Source organism: Syngnathoides biaculeatus, chromosome 17 (assembly GCF_019802595.1).
Source record: "Syngnathoides biaculeatus isolate LvHL_M chromosome 17, ASM1980259v1, whole genome shotgun sequence".
NCBI classification, from domain to species: domain Eukaryota; kingdom Metazoa; phylum Chordata; class Actinopteri; order Syngnathiformes; family Syngnathidae; genus Syngnathoides; species Syngnathoides biaculeatus.
Genome location: NC_084656.1, coordinates 10,377,319 through 10,397,348, shown reverse-complemented (window position 1 = coordinate 10,397,348; position 20,030 = coordinate 10,377,319). Strand labels below are relative to the sequence as shown.

Below are 20,030 nucleotides of genomic sequence, written 5' to 3'. Positions count from 1 at the left end.
GTCTATCACTAACAGTAGTGCTACTAAAGTCATTCGGTAAATATTTGTATGAAACAACTCAACCCAAAATAATAAACAAAAAACTATGTACATCTGTAATTAAGTATGTCTGATTTTGCCTAGTAGTCTTAAATCACTGCGCAATATAGCTGAGCGTGTTGATTTTTATAACCTTGAAACTTGTCATGTCTATCATAAACCGAGGACCCCGCTATTAGTACATGTGTTGCACATAGGGATGCTTGATAATTTTTTTTTTTTTACGACAAATACTGTACTTATATCCAATATTATCAGCCTTCAATAATTTCCAAGTCAAGACTTGCTTCCCCCAAATTGAATGAAACTGCAACAGGGACATGCCATGTATATATGTTAGCAGTGTACTGATCCAATCTATAATCGTGGATATCAGTCTGACACGAGCAAAGAGTATTGGATCGGCACGGACTGCATTTAAAATTTCAGATTTTACAACTCTTATACAAGCAGTCCGTTCCATGCTCTGTTTCAACACTTCTGTCCAGCACCACTGAAATGGCTTAAGGCACTTTGTGGGTGCTGGAGGCAAAGTCTGGCTGAGGCTGGGCCGCATCCTTGGCACACATGTACGAATGCACAATTTTCTCATAGATCTTTTTTATTTCAATTTTTTTCACAAAAAATAAGATCAACAATGACGCTGATGAAAACAAGATGGGTGCAAAACCACTAATAAAAGTCTCCAAGGCAATGCTACTGTAACTCTCACTTACTGTAAAATGGTTCTCGGCTAAAATTAATCCCGGTCTATGTCACGCCCCTAAAAGCAACTGTGATTGGTAGGTTCGTCACCTCCACATACAACACTGTAAAAGTTCCATTGACATAAAACTCAAGGCCTACACTAACAAACTTTCATTTTAAGGTGGAGAGGGAGGGGTCACAAAAAAATTGTTGGTGGCGCGGGCTTCCAGTTTGAGAGCCCTGGATTAAGGGCTCTTTATGCTCACGCCGGGTGCTCACATCACTGTGGGAATCAAGCATGTAGTTTGCCTTTATACTCGTGCGCAACTAAGTTTGGGAAATGTGTTGCAGTTCTTCTCCAAGTGAGAGGGGTCACTACAGCTGGTATTGGCAAGGTTGCCACAGGTTGGAGTTTCCTCAGCAGTTATTTTTGGTAACAAGGAACAAAGCAACAACAACGGTGACCGTCGAACACTGTCTGTTTGAACAAATGGAGCTAAATGACCAGATGTTTGATTATGCAGCAAAATTATTCAAAAAGGCAGAGACATAGGTGGTATGTGGAACAGGGAGGAACGGGGAGTACCTTGAGTGAGGATTTCCACGGCTTTCGCGGGGAAATCCGTAAGTCACATGATGCAATGTGGGCCTTTACAGATCATGTGATCACAACAGGTTGTTAAGTTGCTAACATAGTAGCAAGGAGTAAGGGCGAATGTTCCTTGCTTAATGTTGCTCTCTGACGCTTCAGCTGAAGTTCACTAAAGCTAAACAGACAAATTAATGAACCCTATTGAATGTTGAAATATATGAAATATAATATACCAAACTTTGTGTCTTTGTTTTTGTTCACAAAAACAGTAGCTCACATATAATGAGTGAACCACACAACTTAGATTGCTCAAAATAATGACGATTGGTACACAAACAACATAATTACATACAACTGGACTGGCTGGGAAAATGAAATGATGGATGGCAGTAGAACTACTCTCTGGCATAAAGTCTTCAAATTCTGTGAAAAACGATAAATATCAACAATATCCAATCGTGAATACTACTTTCTTTGTTACAGCGAGTGTCACATTCCGTCCACCACAGAGGTCAAAGACAAGCACAACACAGTTACTCTGTCACCCATTCATCCATTTTCCATATTGGTTATCCTCACTAGGGTTGCAGGCATTTTGGCGCCTCTCCCAGCTGAGTCTGGGTGAGAGGCGGAGCACACTCTGAATTTCCCACCATCCAATCGTACATAAGAATAACCATTAACACTCACATTCACACCTAAAATAATTTGGTCTCCAATTAACCTACCATGCATGTTTTTGGAATGTGGAGGAAACCACAGTACCCTGAGGAGATGGCGAGAACGTGGAACCTCCACACAGGGTGAGACAGGACATGAACCAAGCCAGGTTCTCAGAATTAATCCGAATTTACTTTGGATATAGACAATTTTGGGTGTCCTAGGCAAAAATTCTTTGTCAAAATTATACGACTGTCACAAGCCACTGCAACAGAGCTGCTGGTCACCAGGGAGGTGCTGAATGAAAACAAGTTTTTGATTCTTGGACTAATTTTCCTAAATATAAGTGGATAATTACCAGTCCTGATAGTTATGGCATAATTCCTAGTTATGCAACAACCATTTCTAATAACGATACACACCTCTTGCAGGCAGGTGTAGATGGGACACACCAGGACCCGAAAGGGCTCTCCAGAACTGCTCCTCATTATCCCAAATACCTCACACAGGAAGGTGATGAAGCCTAACCACACCTCCACGTCCGACTGCTGCAACTCCGTACGACGGGCAAAGTCCTTCTGTGGATAAATAATTGCGGGGAAAGAGAGAGGGGTTATGAATCTATCTCTGAGGTGTCCAAATTACATACACAGTTGAAGCCAGAAGTTTACATTTACTGTGCAAATACACATTTCTTTTGTTGCTTCAGGCCAGTCAAGATCACCAAAATTAATCCATCAATCCATTGTCTGAGCCACTTATTCTCACAAGGGTCGTGAGAGTGCTGGAGCCAATCCCAGGTGTCATCGGGCAGGAGGCAGGGTACACCCTGAACTGGTTGTCAGCCAATCGCAGTGCACATGGAGACAGAAAACAGTTGTACTCAATTTGTTGACGTACTCAACAATTTAAAGTCCCCAATTCATGCATGTTTTGTAGGATGTGGAAGGAAACCGGAGAAAACCCACGCAGGCACTGGGAGAACATGCAAACTCCACATAGGCAGGGCCGGTCCTCAGAACTGTGAGGTCGATGCTCTACAGCTGCGCCACCGTGCCGCCCCCATTTAATTTTGTTAAATGTCACAATAATGACAGCGATCATGTCTTAGATAACGTTGTATTATATTCTTCAATGTCAAAACTTTACATCCACGAAAAGTACTGTCATTAAAGAACAATGAGAAGTCCGGATGATGAGGCCATAGCTTAGGAAGCTTCTAATAGGTAAACTGACAACATGTAAGTTAATTTACGGCACAACCAGGGTGTTTTTATGGCCACAGCTCAACCACTCTGCTTGATTATTTTATATCATGGGGGGAGGGGGAGGAACGGACAAAAAAAAAAATCTAAACATTTGACCCAAGTCAAGCAGTTCACAGGAAATGCTACTCGATACTAAGGCGATGGATGCAAACTTTGAAGAAGAAGAAAATGATCTAAAATTCTCTAAGAAATTCTCACTCTCTCAATTGTGGCATTTAACAAAATTAAATAATTTTGCTGATCCTGACTGACCTAAAATAGGAGAGGTTTAGTCATATTAGATTGTCAGACAATGAGACAAAAAAATGAAATGTGCAAATAAAGAAAAGAAACTTTACAACTAAAATAACTCAATTTCTGATCATACTGAATAAATATTTTTGATTTCTGGAGAAAAAAATGGCCTCCTTCACTTTTTGCTCCGCAATACACTCATAATTAGTATGAATAATGATATAAAACTGTTTAATTTATTTTTGTGTGTTTAATAAATGTGTAAGTTTTTCTGATTTTCAGTGTCGCTTGTATCCTTGCATTTTTTGTATTAGGCCCTAGTAGAAAAAGTTTGGAAATCTTGCTCTCTCTTGTCGGTGGATATTGAGAATTACATTTATCAACGGCGGTGAAAGTAATTCAAATCTGTGATTGGACTTTTTGTAGGTGGTGTACACATTAACCTTACAGCCTCAGCTAAAAACATGAAACAAAATGAATCTTTTGCATTGCTTTAGCATTACAAAATTGATGCCCAGTGAGCAACATGACTGCTGGGATAAATACTGGTTGAGCCACTCATATACAGTAGATGTTCCGCCTGGATTTCAAGTAAAACTTTCAAGAGTTCCGGCACCCACCACCGTGAGATCTGACATTTATCTCTAATAACCTGCACATATACGGCAGAAAATTAACCCTCAAGTTAAGTGGAGGTGAGAAAAACAAAGTTGGGGGAAAAAGTCAAGCTCTCTTAAAGATGACCTGTGACAATTGATGTCTTGGCTACTAATGAGCAGAGTGGTCATGCAATAGTTGTCCCCCTTACTGACATGCAGAGAGTCTTGAACTACGGTAATACCATTAAGTACTAACCCTTTGTGAACCCACATGTGACATTTACAGTATTATGAAGCAAAATGTCAGAAACAAAAGGGGGAAGAAAAGGACAAGAAAACCAAAGGAACAATGGAAGTGAGGTAGAGTCTTCGCTCTCCATGTTTGTGGTTCACTACTCAAGTATCCCTTAGACCCGGTACACATAATCAGATCCTTTTGTCCTGGTTTGTCATGTCATGTTAAATACCAGACAATTTTGTTTTAAGATTATCCTTAGGTCTGGGGTGTGCGAAGAGGAGGTTCGGTCCCGATAGGGTCCAAAAAATCCTAATCCTAATAATCCTAAAAATTGAACGCATTCAGTATTCATAACCAAATCTTGTGTGTGGGGAAAGCTGATGTCTCCCCGAGTTATGAACGTGTGAATTGTGATGTGAAACTGAATGAAGCCAATCAAAGTAGCCCCCTGACTCAGGAACAACAACCCAGCTGCACATGGAAAACGTCTTACCTGAAATTGTTTTTTTTTTTCTATAAAAGTGGTTTTCCCAAGAAGTATATTTCAAAACAAGTCGTTTTATTAGTAACAGGTTATTCTACAAAAGTCCCGTTTCCATTCCCTTTGGCAACACTCAGTAAAGATCAGCGCAATCCCAGAATTGTCTGCCCATCTTCATTTTTGTGAGCTCATGTGAGATTTCAATATCGTCGAGAGAACAACATCTGCGTGAGTGTGGTGTCATGTATTGATATAATCAGAGCACACTACACACAATACAACCAAAATTCTTAAAGGCCCGATTTTTAATCTTTTGTGTGGAGTTCATCACAGATAAAACATAAGATTAAAAAAAAACATATTCAACGCTGATCTCTGAAAAACTCCCATAACTTTTTTTGTGCTTTTGGAAATGCCCGAAGTGCCACCAAATTGTAAGGTTTTACAGTCTGGTAAAAGGGAAGTATTTTGAAGTGATATATTTTCACCGCATGTCCATCTTTATGCATATTCCCAGGGCATTTTTTTCATCAATGGATCAGTGAGCCATTTACTTTCATTAATGTAAAATGCATATGAATTTATATTCAACTGTAATAATATATATTATGGTTTAAGATATTATCTATCCATCAGTTATGTGTTTTTGCAATTTAAAGTAGGCCCCATTCCCTTGAATTACTCCAACTCTAGTCTACAGATTCAACTTGATAAATCTTCAAATCTATCCATCCATTCATTTATTTTACATTTTTATATTTTTTACAATGATCATCTTAGATGTTCCCTGGGGGCTTCCCTCAGACCACATAATCTCTGTGCTTCTCTATGTGATTGTCTTTTCTCACGCACGAGGCCACGGGCCACTGCCTGAATTTAAGACCACTACTACCCCCTTGGTCTCTCCACTCCATCGGCGCTACCCTCTTTCAGATCAAGGAGTGGGAACAACTCACCGCTGGGCAGTAATGCGTGCAGAAGTGGTTGACTGAGACAAACATGTCAATGCTCTCTTCCACGTGACACATGACTCCAAATGATATCCACACTCTACTTACTTCTACTGCACACGCTTTTCTTAACTTTGCTTTTGTTTTAAAACTGAACTATGCAAAGATGTTGAGGTCAAGTTGTAAATGCGGGAAGGTACATGGATCATGCCTTGGGTAGAGTTGGCTATAGAAAGGGAATAAAAGGTGATTAACCATTAAGAATTTGGTTGAATATGTGAAAGTGGTGGTTGATTAATTGTGACTTGAATGGTACCGTTAGCACACAGAAACTAATTTTTTGACTTTTTCATTATATGAAAGTGGGTACAGTTGCATTAATTTTCCACCTACTCAACATTGTGTAAAAAAAAAAAAAAAAGGCAAAGGGGGATCTTTCTCAGTTTGTGCTCTGGCTCAGAACCATAAATAGTGGAATCTCACCGTGAAAGAAGCTATAGAAATGTAACAGTTCCTTAGTATGAGTAGCTTTTTTGTAATAGCTGCAAAAGCTCAAATTTGTTTGCCTTTTCTGTTGCAGTGTTCTGGATAAAAGCGATGAAAAATACTTCTTCCCTCTGAGAAAGTATCAGAGCTATAACTGAGGCATGATGTATTTTCTGAGTAAGGGAATGCCAACCACATGCTAGTGTAGATTCAATTTAATTATCAGATTACGAGATGCTGTGTGAAATTGTACAGTTGTAGTAATGTTCCACTTCTGATTCTGCGTAAACGAGAGTCATGAATACAGTCCAGGTTTCTGATGAATCCATATTTAGAGAATCTCTGTGTGTTATAGAATGCATCTATTACAGTTCTCTGTCCATTTTTCCATGTCACATTAAAGGTTCCATATTTTGGCTATTTCAACCTCCAAACAGTGACCCTCTACAATGGACTTAGTATAAAACCGTCAATTTTATGTAAAAAAAAAAAAAAAAAACATGTTTTGTCATTTAAGTGTCCCAAAAAGACCATTCTGACAGCTACTTTTGTTTGACAGTTTTCCAAAAGCTTTGTCTATATTTGGCTAAAACTTTTCTCTAATTGGTTGCTTCTGTGTGGAATGTGTTTGTTATGTTGACAGCATTGGCTCGGGAGCGGAGAGACACATGGAGATCTTCACCACTGGCGTCAGTAAGCTGGAGAAATTCGAATGACCTGATTGGAGGCCTCTCGGCAGGAAAACATCTGTGACTCAGGAATGCGTGGAGGGTTTTAATTCATACCCCAAACATTTACTGAGGCAACAAATACACAATCTGACATCCAAAATACTAAAAAATGGGATTGTTTAAATTGTTTAAAGGCATAGTAATGTTATTGTGTGTAAACTCATGACTTTAATAAATCCCATTCGTGGGCAGCATCCCATTTTTGGGACATCATGATTTTCACACATTATATCCTTCAGTATATCAAAATATTTAAGTGTTTTAATCTGAAGTCATAATTTGGTATCAGGAGAGGATAACTTATTGGTCAAAGTTAGCACGGAGTTATTTCCCTTTCTTTCCTGACCCAACATGGCTGCCTCAAGTACATATGGAGCGTTTTCCAAGAGAAGAAAGGGAGAAAGGACAGTATGCAACCAAGTTTGTCTTCAAAATGCTAATCCATCAGTATTATTAATGCATAAGTGTCATTCTAGAAAAAGAACTAATTAATAAACATATCTCTAGTATGGACCACTTCACAGAACTGATAACATACCCGTCCCGCGAAAGGGCACATCTTTTTTGCCCTTTGTTTGATGCGTTAAACGAAAAAGAAATATTTCCTTGATTGTGGTCTGCCCATGAATGGGTTAAAGAAAGTAATGCAAATTCTAACCCCAAAGATCCATTTAAAAATGCTTGTCGTTATTCTAGCATTTACCAAATAGATATAATTTAGGTAATCCTAATTGCACTAAAACAAGACTTTTTTTTGTCTGTCAGATAATGAGGAAAAAAATTTATTTTTATCAAGTGAATATAAACAAACATATTTCAACTGTATATGTTACACGAGGCACTGAGCCCAATAATGCTGTTTCTCTGTGTGAATGCACAGTTGCGACATTGTCCCTTTTGAGGTTTTGAGTCAAAGGTGGAGGTGGATAAATTCTCAGTCGCCAGTTATAACTGATGTGGCAATTAAGTAGATTCTTTGTCATATTGGTGACAGAAATGTCCCAAGAAGTCGTTTTGCATAAATGGTACTGACACAAATTATGTGAAATTGTCTTGCAAACATTCCACTTTCTGAAATAGCATCAGAGCCATAACAGAGTTGAGATGGTGCCTGTGTTTAAGGGAATGCTGGAAAGGTAGAATGGGGGTGTAAACTTTGATACTTTGACAGGGCTTTCTCCCATCCTGTGGTGGTGAAAGCAATTAACCATAAAGCTATTCCATGTTACATCAGACTCTGATGGGAATAATGAATGCTGTTGAACCAAAATTCTCCAGTACTTTGTTGGGTTTTGTGAAAAATGCACACACGGATGAACTCCAGCTCTTCTGGTACTAATCTGTTGTGAAAGAGCTGAATATTACCTGCAAAAGGTTGAGCAGCAGCGACCTGAACTTGGTCCCATCCACCATGAACAGCGCCATCTTGTCGCACAGTTTGGCGGCAGTGGCAGCGAAGCTCCGGTCCGACACGGTCTTGTCATAGATGGTGCCCACCACTTGGGCCAGGGTTTGCTCGGAGCGTGCCGAGCTTTGTGCCTCCTCCATGAAGGAGGTCAGCTGCTTCTCCACGCCACTACTGTTATTCCTCATGCTATTGAGAAGCCCCACTAACCGGTCCATGTTGGGTGCACTTGATGCCTCCGTTATCACCTCTTCCTGGAGAAACAGAGTTGAGTTACTCTTACTTGGTATACCCAGGACTTGTTTGAAAACAAGGATTCACAGTCACATTCACACCTATGGAAAGAGTTTGTCAATGAATGTAACATGCATGTTTTTGGATGGTAGGAGGTACCCAGCGTACCTGGACAGGGTACAGGCTACGGTGAGACTAATTTGGACACACAGAACAAGGTACATGCGTATGCCCAATCAATGTGGTTAAGTGTTTTTCCCAAGGACACAATAGTGACATGTGCTCAGGGATTGATACAAATTGCTGACCCTCTGGTTGCAGGGCCTACTCTTACACTCTGCACCGAAGTGCTCCCGTTTTTATGAAGTCACTAAAAAAAAAAAAAAAAAAAAACCCATAAACCTCAAAGTGACTAAATCGACTTAAAATACATCCATCCCACCCAATGTCTTCATGCAACACAAACGCAAATGTTCAACAGCATATATGTGCACATAATCATACATACAGTGGGATTTAAAAAAAAGTAGTCAGTCACCAGTTGTGTAACTTTTTCAATTTAAAAAGATGAGGGATGTAATTTTCATCATAGGTCAACCACACCTATGAGACAAAATGAGGAAAAAAAATCCAGAAAAATCACAGTCTGATTTTTAAAGAATTTATGTTCAAATTCTTGTGGATTATTATGATTAGCAAGTATAGAATTGGCTTTGTATATATTTGTGTACTGTATACTGAGTACTGTACCCATCCATTTGCTGTACTGCTCATCCTCACTAAGGCCACGGGTGTGCTGGAGCCCATCCCAGCTCAAACTTACTCTCTAGCATTCTAAACAAATGTTAAGCATCAGTGACCTCTTGGGGCATTAAAAGATTGCCCACTGACATACTTTTAGGTCAAATCCATATTATAACATGATAGAAATAATGGGTGCTAATTTACTGTCATTAAATTACTTTATTGCAATTAAATTATTTTAATAAATACTGTTCATAATGGGCGTACTCAAACTTTCTCACTGTTCGTTTTATGGACGGGTATTGTCCAGCATTTTTGTCCCTTTGATTTTTCCGTTGTTTTTTGGGGGGTTTTGTGTACGTTCTTCAGGTGCCCAATAAAATTCGTTGTGTATAAGCATTTACATAACATTCTCCATGATGTATTTCAGTTGTGCACAGACTGAAAATAATTGATGCTGTCTGAGACGCCCCAAAATAGTCCTGCATCAATGATGTGTTCCTTTCACAGACAACATTGAAAAATCTTTATTGGCCGTCAGGTAGTTATAGTACTCCTCCACAAGGCACTTGACAAGCCTAAAAACAAATTAACTTTGGGATTTCCACGTGACAGCGACACAAAGTTAAATGAAGTTGATCGATGACATTGATCGGATCGTCAAGTTATGACATGGAAGCCTATTGGGACAAAATCCTAATTATCAGCTGATACCGATCACATCGATCAGATCAATGTCTAAACGCCACATAGGAAGTCATTGGCCAAGAAACTAACTCAGAACCTTGGACCTGGATGTGGGGGAAAAAAACGGTTTCATAGTGTTAGCTGTTATTTAAAGTGATTAAGAAAAATATGATTCAACTCTTGAGGTTTTAGGTAAAATGAATAAAGCAGCCACTCGCAGCGTCACTAAGTCTCTCAGGAATTATGTTCATGAATTGTGGCTTTGCTGTCAGTTCTGAGCAGCCAAGTATCAGAGAACACAGCTGACTCATGCAACAGTTGAGTCAAATCTAAGAAGTAGCTAAATGACTAAAGCACCGTGGTGTGTGACAACGATGAAAGTACACTGCCCACACACACACACACACCACACACACACACACACACACAATCACAACATGAGGACCCATGCACGTTAGTCTTCATTGGCTTAATAGTCAAGGACAGAAAGTAAGTAGCTTTCCTGTACCTTGTCCTTTAGTCTCCTTTGCAGCCTCTCCTTAGACGACTGCAGCAAACTGATTTGGGGCTCCCTAGATGGGCCCTGGCCTGATGAGCCAAGGCTTTCTTTGTCGGCTGTCACGTCTGATGAGATGTCCGCGCCCAGCGCTGAGTCAGACTTGGGCGAGTCAGCTGGACTCTTACAGTCCCGAGGCTCCTCCATCTGTCGCGCCTGCTTGTTGCTTGTCACTTTTACATTCTCTGTCTCTTTGGTTGCTCTCAGAGGTAGTCCTCTATCGGAACCTGCTGGGTTCTGTTGTCCTGGACCTTGCTGATTGGGGTTCCAGCGTCGGTTCTGGCTGTAACCGTGCAAAGATCCACCATGGCGTTGCCCATGTCTGCCTTGATACTGGCGAGGTGACCGAGCGTTGTTTCTGTTGTCTCCTGCATCTGTTGGGCTGGGTGACTGCTGATCCCACTGGTGTTGTGGTGATGATGCCTGGTTCTTACCTCCTCCTTGAGCCCGCTGTTGTCTCCTGGAAAGGAAGGTAATGGTTAGTTCAGTGATGATGCTATATAAGTCAACAAGTCAATCACCCCACTACGCCTCCACCACCACCACCACTACACCAAAATTTAAGTAACACCGCTTACATGTGGCTGCGCGTTGAATTTTCCCATCCTACATAGTTCTGTTCTACGGCTGTACTACCTCTGTGTGCTTGTCAAGTCAAGATACTGGCATATGGTCTGGGAGATTAACTACAGGGGCATGAAGAAGGTAACCTATTATCTACCTCAGCCTAAGCATGATCAGACACAACCACCTTCAAACATGGCTGCTGCTCAACCACCTCTGTTTTATAGGACACAAGTACCCTTAGTCTAACGATGCATTGACGCTAGAGTTTAGCAGACCCTGTTTGCTGCGACCAGAAACCAAAACGTTTGCTGACATTTTGATCGCAAAAAGTCCCAAAATCTTAATTTCAACAGACAAACCTTTCAGTATTTGGATTGATGGTCACAGTGGTAGACTGGTATGAAATTAAACTGACTGGTGCAAAGAGAATTGTTAATTTGTGTTATATTGACTAACTTCACCCTTTAGGAAGATTAGTAAAGGTGTACTTAGTAGAAGGGGTGAAGGAGTGGGGCGGTCACGGAGAAACCTACTGCACAGTCCTTGATCTTATACCTTTTGCAAAACTCAAAGGGCCTTCCTTGACACTTAGGACAAGGCTGTCAAAGTTTTGCTTAAGTGTACATTTTCCCTTTTTAAAGGCAACTTGAAGTTAAGGCACTTTAGTGTTGAGTAGTTGAATGATGAGTCAGACTGGGAGCAATTTTGTTGCTTTTTTGATGTGTTCAATCAAAAAGTAAGGAGAAATTAAATTACAGATATTATTGATAAAGGGTACAGTGAACTCTGGTTTATTGTAGGGGACACATTGTAGATACGCCCATGATATAACAAAAGCATATACTTTTTGTTTTTTTAGTCACTCCTACATGCTTCAAAACATTTTAACTTGTTAAAACATACATGAACCTATTAAAACACTTGAAAGTATTCTTGGAGACCTGTCCAATCTGCAATGTCTCTCTCGCTTGCACAGTTCTCTGAAAAAGACGCCAAATGTGCTTCCTTCATGCTTCTTTTTTCCCCCCTAACAATGAAGTTTACAGTAAAACTAACACAAAACATGAGAATAAAACTGTATATTTAAACATCAAAATGCTCAACCCAATCACAAAATTTCAACGCACAAAATTCTGGTAGCTTAATGCTCACATAATGTGAAACATTTTTGAAAGGCTAACGGAAATTACCATAGATCTTACGATTAGTAAAAAACTTCAAACAACTGGTAATACAATACACACAAGCAACAACACGGTGCATACAACAATATTTGCGCATGACGCTGGAACATATCCCCCACAATACATAGGAAATCACAGTATGTTTTATCAGTGATATCTGTATTTTAATTTCTCTGACATTCTGGTTAAACAGTTTGAAAAGAGACAAAGCTTCTCCCAGTCTGACTCAGGCCATTCAAACACTCAACATAAAAGAGGCTTTCTTGGTATTACCTTTCGGAGCCGACGCAGATGGTAATCAAAACTCTACCAGCCTTGTAGGAGGTTGTACTGAAGAGCAACAGGGAAGGTCATGGAACTTTATAAAAGAGATCAATGAGTCTGCTGTTTGTTGCATCACTTCTCACAAACCCGAGACTCTTAGCCTTTATTTAAATGACCAAAGCTTTCAGAATCAGTTCAAAAATTGGGCCAAAATGAAAAATAAATGAATAGGACTCTGAGGAAGCAGAAGAAAACTGGAAAAAGTTTAACAAAATACAAGATTGTCTAAGCTCGTGGGCTTTGCTTTCATGCTGGGACAGCTAAGAAAATATTTAGTACAATTGATTTTCTACAGCATTTACCTTTGCAGGGTTGCTGGTTAGATGGCGCCTATCACAGCTGGCTTTAGGTGACTGGTGGAGTACTCCCTGGATGGGTCACCAGCCATTTGCAGTGCACATAGCTGTATAGCCAGTGTTGGAGGCTAAATACATGTACGTAGATAATTTAATTCCAAAATGTATGGAATTCTAATCCATTACACTACTGTGAGAAAATGTGTAATTATATTAGAGCTGCTTTAGGAAATATTTGTGATTAAAATTTTAGTTACATTTGGAAAAATAGCCACAAAACCTCAGATTAGTTTTTTCTTCCATATGACCACAAACTTGACTTTGTGGTGCAGGATATTAGTTTGAGAATTTAAAAACATTTCACTCATACTTGTGTGGTATACTTTTATTGTCAATTCTCAATATGTATGGGAGCCAGGCGGTCTTATACTTCTTAAGGCTCACTGTATTTCTTTCGGCTTGTCCCGTTGGGGTTTGCCACAGCGTGTCATCTCAGATGAATGCGCATATTTGTTTGGCACAGTTTTTACGCCGGTTGCCCTTCCTGACGCAACCCCTCTGCAGTTATGCACCATCTATGACATCATCACTGAGCGGGAATCGATCCCATGCTGCTTGCACCAAAGGCAGGCGTGTGTACCACTACACAATCTGTGACTCCCATTTCTTAAAGCTCATTGTCTACGCAAAAATAATACAATCCTTTCGTCTCAAATGACACACCAACACGTGAGCAAACCATTCTGGGATTTGTTTTATTAATGCTGCATGTTCTATATATCGGTGACCCAGCTGTAATAAACATTTGATTTTGTCTTGCGGATTAGCCAGACAGCCTTGGGTTTGACATACATCCCAATTAATTAGAATATGGTTGAAAAGTTCCAGTGGCACAGTGGTTGACTGGTTAGCACATCTGCCTCACAGTTTTGAGGACCCAGGTCAAATCTGGCCTCGCCTGCATGTTTCCCCTGTGTCTGTGTGGATTTTCTCCAGATACTCCGGTTTCCTCCCACATCCCATAAACATGCACAGTAGGTTAAGTGAATGTTTGTGCCGTGTGAGTGGCTGACAACCAGTTCTGGGTGTAGCGGCATACACCCAGAACTGGATGTTTCTCATCCTGGGTCCACTGAGATAAGAGCCAACACACCACAACCCCAATGAGGATAAGTGATATGGGAAATAGATGGATGGACAAAAAAAAAATCCATAATATTTGAGAACAATACTAAAATATTACACAGATTCATTTAACACCTTGGAAATTACTTTTCAGAGGGCAAATTCCTACCCCACAATTTCCACATTAGACCAATTTCATTTTCTTGTTACATAATATTCTAAAGTGTTGGTGAATTTTGTTTTTTCATTGGCTGTCAGCTATCATCAAGAAAATCCCACATATACACATTTAAGTGTAAATGTGCAAATGACATACGGGAGGTGATTGTGCTGACGAGGTTTCAAGGTTATGCAGAGCATGTAATGGAGTAGTTTGCGCAGCGGGGTAATGATATGTGGTCAAGTGGCACAAGAAGGCCCACTCATTTACCACCATACAATGACTTACTGTAATTGTTATTGGTTTTGTGCATGGTAGTGATTGACTGCAGCACATTCCAGCTTGTTTAAAAATTTAAGTTGCATTGAGTGGAACAGAACTTAGTCGTAAAGCGAGCAGTCCCTTTATTTTGGAAAAGTTTCGAGCTGAAAAGCCTCCAATATGGAATTGAAAAGTCTAAAAGGTAAGAAAGTGACTATTCAAAGGAGAGATTTAACTTCCTTATCAGGCATCAAACAGTCTTATATTTCAGAAATTTGCTTACTTTAAAGCATTTCCTCTCTTCATAAAAGCGCAAGCACAAGTAAATGCAAATGCAATATATTTATAGGTCACTTTGTATGCGTACATTGGCTGTGTGTCCTTTCAGGCACCTCGGCTCTACTCTCCTAGGGAGGTTGGGAGACAGTTCATCTGGTGGTGAGCAAACAACTGCCTCAAATATTCAGCATCTTTCAGAGAGGTTCGTTAAGCTCTGTGCAGGTTGGCCGTGCTTTTCTTCACCTCCTTCAATAAAGTGACGGGAACAAAGCAGCTTTTCAAGACTGAGATATTTCCACCAGGGGTTTTCGTGACTAATCCCAATCAGACTTAATGCTGACCGACAAATGGCAAAATTGTGTTTAATCGGACTAAAGAGGTTGAGGTATTAGAATCTATCATGGAGCCACTTGTCGCTCATAGGAGACATTGTGAAAGTTGAGCGGGACAATATCTCGCTCAAGCTAATGATTAATTTTATCTTTCCGACAGCTGTTAGTAGAGGCTCACGTCTCGTAAACCTTTCCCCAACGCACCACAGGCGAGGGGGTGAAAATGAGACGGTAATAAAACGTTAATCATATTTAATGATGGCTGAGCTCGGCGGCGGCATTACTTGCGCCAACCGTCCATCAGTTACATCGCTACTGGGGAGTATGCCCTGAAAAATGAAACAACAGGCCACTGATGAGCTTACAAAGTCTCCTACATGGAAACTCGGTTTTCTACAAAAGCCATCAACTAATTAAATAGAAGTATTTTTAGCATAATGTGTTTTGTACCATCAACGTAGTCATCATAATTGAATTGTTTGAAGCTCATCAAGATAAAAAAAAAAGCCTTCTCCAATCTAAATCTAACATAAATCTAAGAAAAAAAAAACATGTTTAACTGGTGTTGCGATTATGGGGGTTGGAAAAATGACTTGATAAAAGAAAATGGAGCCATACCAGCAAATGACATGCCTCTCCAAGCCATTACTGATTATGGAAACTTCACACTGGACTTTAAGCATCTTGACTTTTGTGCTCATGTAAGGTGCTCCTAGCTGGACCCAAAGTTTGGGAATCCCTGTTATGAACAGTGGAATACTAATGGCTAGAAATAAAGCAGTGAGATTTTCATGAAAAAAACCTTAGTAGTCTTAATATCACACAGGAAAGTAAATAAATGAACAAACCTGAGTTTTCACCTGAGACAGCATACAAGATTTGACAGTGTCACTGGCTTTCTTGTTCATCCGAGTCAGCATTTCCCCTTGAGGGTACTCTGCTATTGTTGTTAGCAACTAGCAAGCTGAACGAAGCTAGCCAGTTTAAAGTCGAAGTCCACGCAAATTTGGCACAAGTCACATACGTGACCTTCATGATAATTTCTCGTTAGCCTGACTCTCATTTGCCACACACATCCTCTGGTGTTTCATCCAACTACTCGGGACAAAATGGGAAGGGGTGACAAGACATAGGGCATAAGAAGGAAGTGAACAAGATATGAAGAAGATAGTGGCCTTACTAATTAGTTTACAATCGCAATCATCTCAACATGCAATGTATATTTGATGTTCTTGTGTTGCCAAACTGTCTAATTTCACACACACAAAAAAAAATACTTTTGCACGACAAATAATGGCTTATTTGATTCTAATATATTGCCACTTGGGTATCTACCCTCGATCTTCAACAAAACATTACACCTTTAGTTCATGCTTAAACCCCATCAAAAAGTATAATTATCTAAAATGCTTTTTCCCGTAATTTGCCTCCCATAAAACAAACAAAAATCTTTGGCTGTGATAATGTTTAATAAACCTTTCAGGTTTTAGTCAGAATACATGATTGTCACACTCTGCAATGAAAAATATGCCAGTTCAATTTTTAGTTCATATTTACATGACAAGCAACATTTTTTAAGTAAGATTTTTGAAGACAAAGATAAAATGTTGTTTACTGGACAGTGGCATTAAGTGATGTCCCCTGTGCAAAGACTTACCTGGCGTTAGATGTGCCGCATCCCCTCAGGGCCAGTTGACAGAAGTGTGGCTAAAGAGTGGCAGCTACAACTCGAGAATGAGAGAAAGGATGTCCCACAGTGTGGGTGAATGGAAGGATGTATAGATGAGGACTACATTAATTGGGTATAACAATTGAAAATAAGATGGATTTATGTAGAAGACGAAAACCATGGAGGCAAAAAAAGGACAGAAAAAAAATACAGGCTGATAACTGTCATCTGAACAACATGCAGAGAACTAGTGGAAGTGAAGGTTGCCACGGCAACTGAAGAGGTGAATGAATCATGGATATATGCTCGTGGGATATTGCGGTCGATCAGGGTTGCTGCTACAGGTGTGTGCGTTGACCATTAGTTGACCCAGACGAATTGATTAGCCCGTGCGGGGATGAGGGGAGCTTTGCAGGCAGACAGTCAATATCAGTCTCAACTTCACACTGACCACTACACACTATACTTTAAGGGAGTCTGGGGACTGGCTTATGCCAAGCCTTCGCGGTAAAGCGTCAACATTACAAGGTTTTAGTTGAGATTATGAAGACATTGTTCAAAACTGAAACATAAAATTACAGAAAATATAAAACAAACAAATTAGATGATTATAATCTATTTATGATGGTATATTGATGATAATACATACAATGAAACTTGTCGGGCCATTTCGCATTGCAGAAAAGCAACCACAGACATTTTCTACCTCTATTCTGTATTGCTATGTATGTCACAGGCACAGGATAGGGAGGGAAATGCGATTTTCTGCCTTTGTCAGTACTATTAGAGCCCTAAAGGTCGCCTATGCATTGTGCTCATTTCACACAGCTTGCAAAAGTCCCATTTTCCCACTTGTGTTCTGTGTCAATGCTCAGTGAAACGGCAGTGACACATGGGGGGAGTTGAGTCAACCAGGGAAATTTCCACCTTTGGAGGGCGTGTCAGATCTACAGATCAGATGACACCAGTGTGAAAAGCCACTTTCACACTTTCTGCAAAAGAAATCTTTTTCCACCACATGAATGGAGTACGGAAAACTAATTAAATTCTCAATACAAGGACTATATAAAAAAAAAAACACACCGGGCAAAGATAAGTGCAGATGTGCAAAGGCAACACAACAAAGTAAAACGTTTAAGAGATGAGGAAGGAGCATATTGAGTCATTCTTTGTCCCTTCTCTGCAAGCAGCACATTCCAGTAAATCATAACTAATTTCAGCCCTGCTTGACGTGCCTTCTAAAGTAGAAACACATGTAGTGCCTCCAATTCCCTTCTCTTACTAGACAGTATTGCGCCTTATGGAACGCCACATCCATATCGTACGGTAGGCTTGCTACTGGGCTATTTATAGGTTGTGTCTGCATGTATTTCTAGTCACATACAATTTAACAACATATCTTTACCACTTCTTTCAGAGTGGACTTGCAGAAGGAGAAATTAATACTTGTATTATCTTTAATGGCCTGCGGGGGTGAAATACCTAAGGTTATTGTTAATGCTTGTCAAAATGATTGGTAAGTTTGAATACATTTTCCCCAATAGGAAATCATGACAGAAGGATGTATCTCTTTCAAGATCAAGCTGCTGCGAACGTAAAACCTTTATTAACTATAGAATTAAAATTGCCATAAAAGTGTAAAAACAAACCGCAACAATTAAATTGTTCTGAAAAACTGAAAACGTCTAGTCTCAGATGTCATGCCATAATAAAAAACAAAACCTTGGACAATTAATTATGTACTGATCCTTCACTTTGACAAGTGATGGAAACCTAAGGCAAAAACCAAAAAGAATGTACACTAAAATAAAAATGCAAATTGTGTACCTGCCCTTAATTTTAACAAGTTATGTCTAGATCACACTATTGGATTTTAGCCTCAACAGTGGCCCTGTTTGCTATCAAGGACATATTCCAGAGGAGGCCCAACATATTTTGTCAAAAACAACAAAACGTCTTGGAAAGTGAGAAAAATCGACAACAAACAATATGCACATTCGATAACACTGCAACACCAAAATAAAAAGTCTGGGAAGTTTGATTTTTTGGGGGGGTATCTTCAATGTAGTGCGTTAACAAAAACTTGACGTCGACCAGTAGAACTGTGTATTGTCACTGGTGCTTCGCCTCCCATGCTTTGCCATTGTCAACATACTTTGTTGCCATTCTTAACATGTGGTTGCATGCAAAAATCAGTTTATCAAAGTCTAATAGCATGACTTGATAGAGCGTCCGCGGGTTTACACACAAATGTTAGTGCTAGCTCCCACTTGCTAGATTGCATAATGTTTTATTGCCTGCTTGTGAGACATAATACATTAAAAATATGTGAACATGCCTTAAGTGATCCTTGAATGGACAGCTCAAAATGTAATTTCCCGAGCACTTTGTGACACGCGCTTTTTGTCCCCTAACCCAACATTGCCATGGCGATTTGTTGTTTGACAACGACTTGTTGTTGTCATGGTAATGACGGTATCCGGTTGCAGTCAAAGGTGACACATTTTTGGTCACACTCCCTGGCAGTTATTGGTTTGACAAGATAAAGCCCAGTTATCGTAAAAGATGAGATATGATGGTATTGGAATACGTTGTGTAATGTTGCCACTGTCTGATCAAGATACAGCAAGATTTTATGGCAGAACTCTGATACAGTGGAATCATGAAAAATCTAATTTGTCTTAGAGTCGGATCTGGCATTGTAGACGATGTATGGAGAAAAGAATTTTGGCGTTCCAATTTTTTTAGATACTAACTGGTAAACAGGTTCAAGACGTTAACGGATAACTGACTCATTGCAGCAAATGTTTGGGCTTACATAAGACTATTGTAATTATTTTTATCAGTTTGGAAATATTCTACTTAGCAGCTGTGTGTCAGAATTATCACTATTCTCTAGCTACACTTTTCCACTTTGTCATCTTTGTCTTTGTCTCATAATGGTCTAAGATAGAATCAGAAAAAAAAGTTAAAAAAAAAAAACAGAGGACAATGAGATTTATGTCAGTAATGTCTCTTCAAATTTGGATGATTTTCAAGGCATATTTTTCCCTGAGAGCTTTTGGTTAAATTCCAAATTGGGGGCATTCCACTTCAGATAATACACTGTTGTTGTTCCCTGAACTGTAGTTTTCCTTTGCTATGACTCAAAAACCCAGAAAAGGCTTTGGTCTTGTGTGTTTAAGTCGTTTTTGACAATAAATTAGCACGGTATGCTTTGACACGAGCCAGTAGAACAGAGT

At 39.7% G+C, this 20,030-nt stretch overlaps 1 protein-coding gene across 3 annotated transcripts in view; it reads right to left on the bottom strand.

Moving 5' to 3' along the window:
* The window catches only part of ctif (CBP80/20-dependent translation initiation factor), a 70,428-nt gene that overhangs the window by 16,099 nt on the left and 34,299 nt on the right, over positions 1-20,030 (bottom strand). For all 3 annotated transcript variants that reach the window (XM_061801577.1, XM_061801575.1, XM_061801576.1), the window contains exons 9-11: positions 10,544-11,051; positions 8,331-8,624; positions 2,401-2,556 (exon numbers count right to left, since the gene is read on the bottom strand). In XM_061801577.1, the coding sequence (XP_061657561.1) occupies positions 2,401-2,556; positions 8,331-8,624; positions 10,544-11,051 (958 nt within the window). The remainder of the gene's footprint in view (positions 1-2,400; positions 2,557-8,330; positions 8,625-10,543; positions 11,052-20,030) is intronic.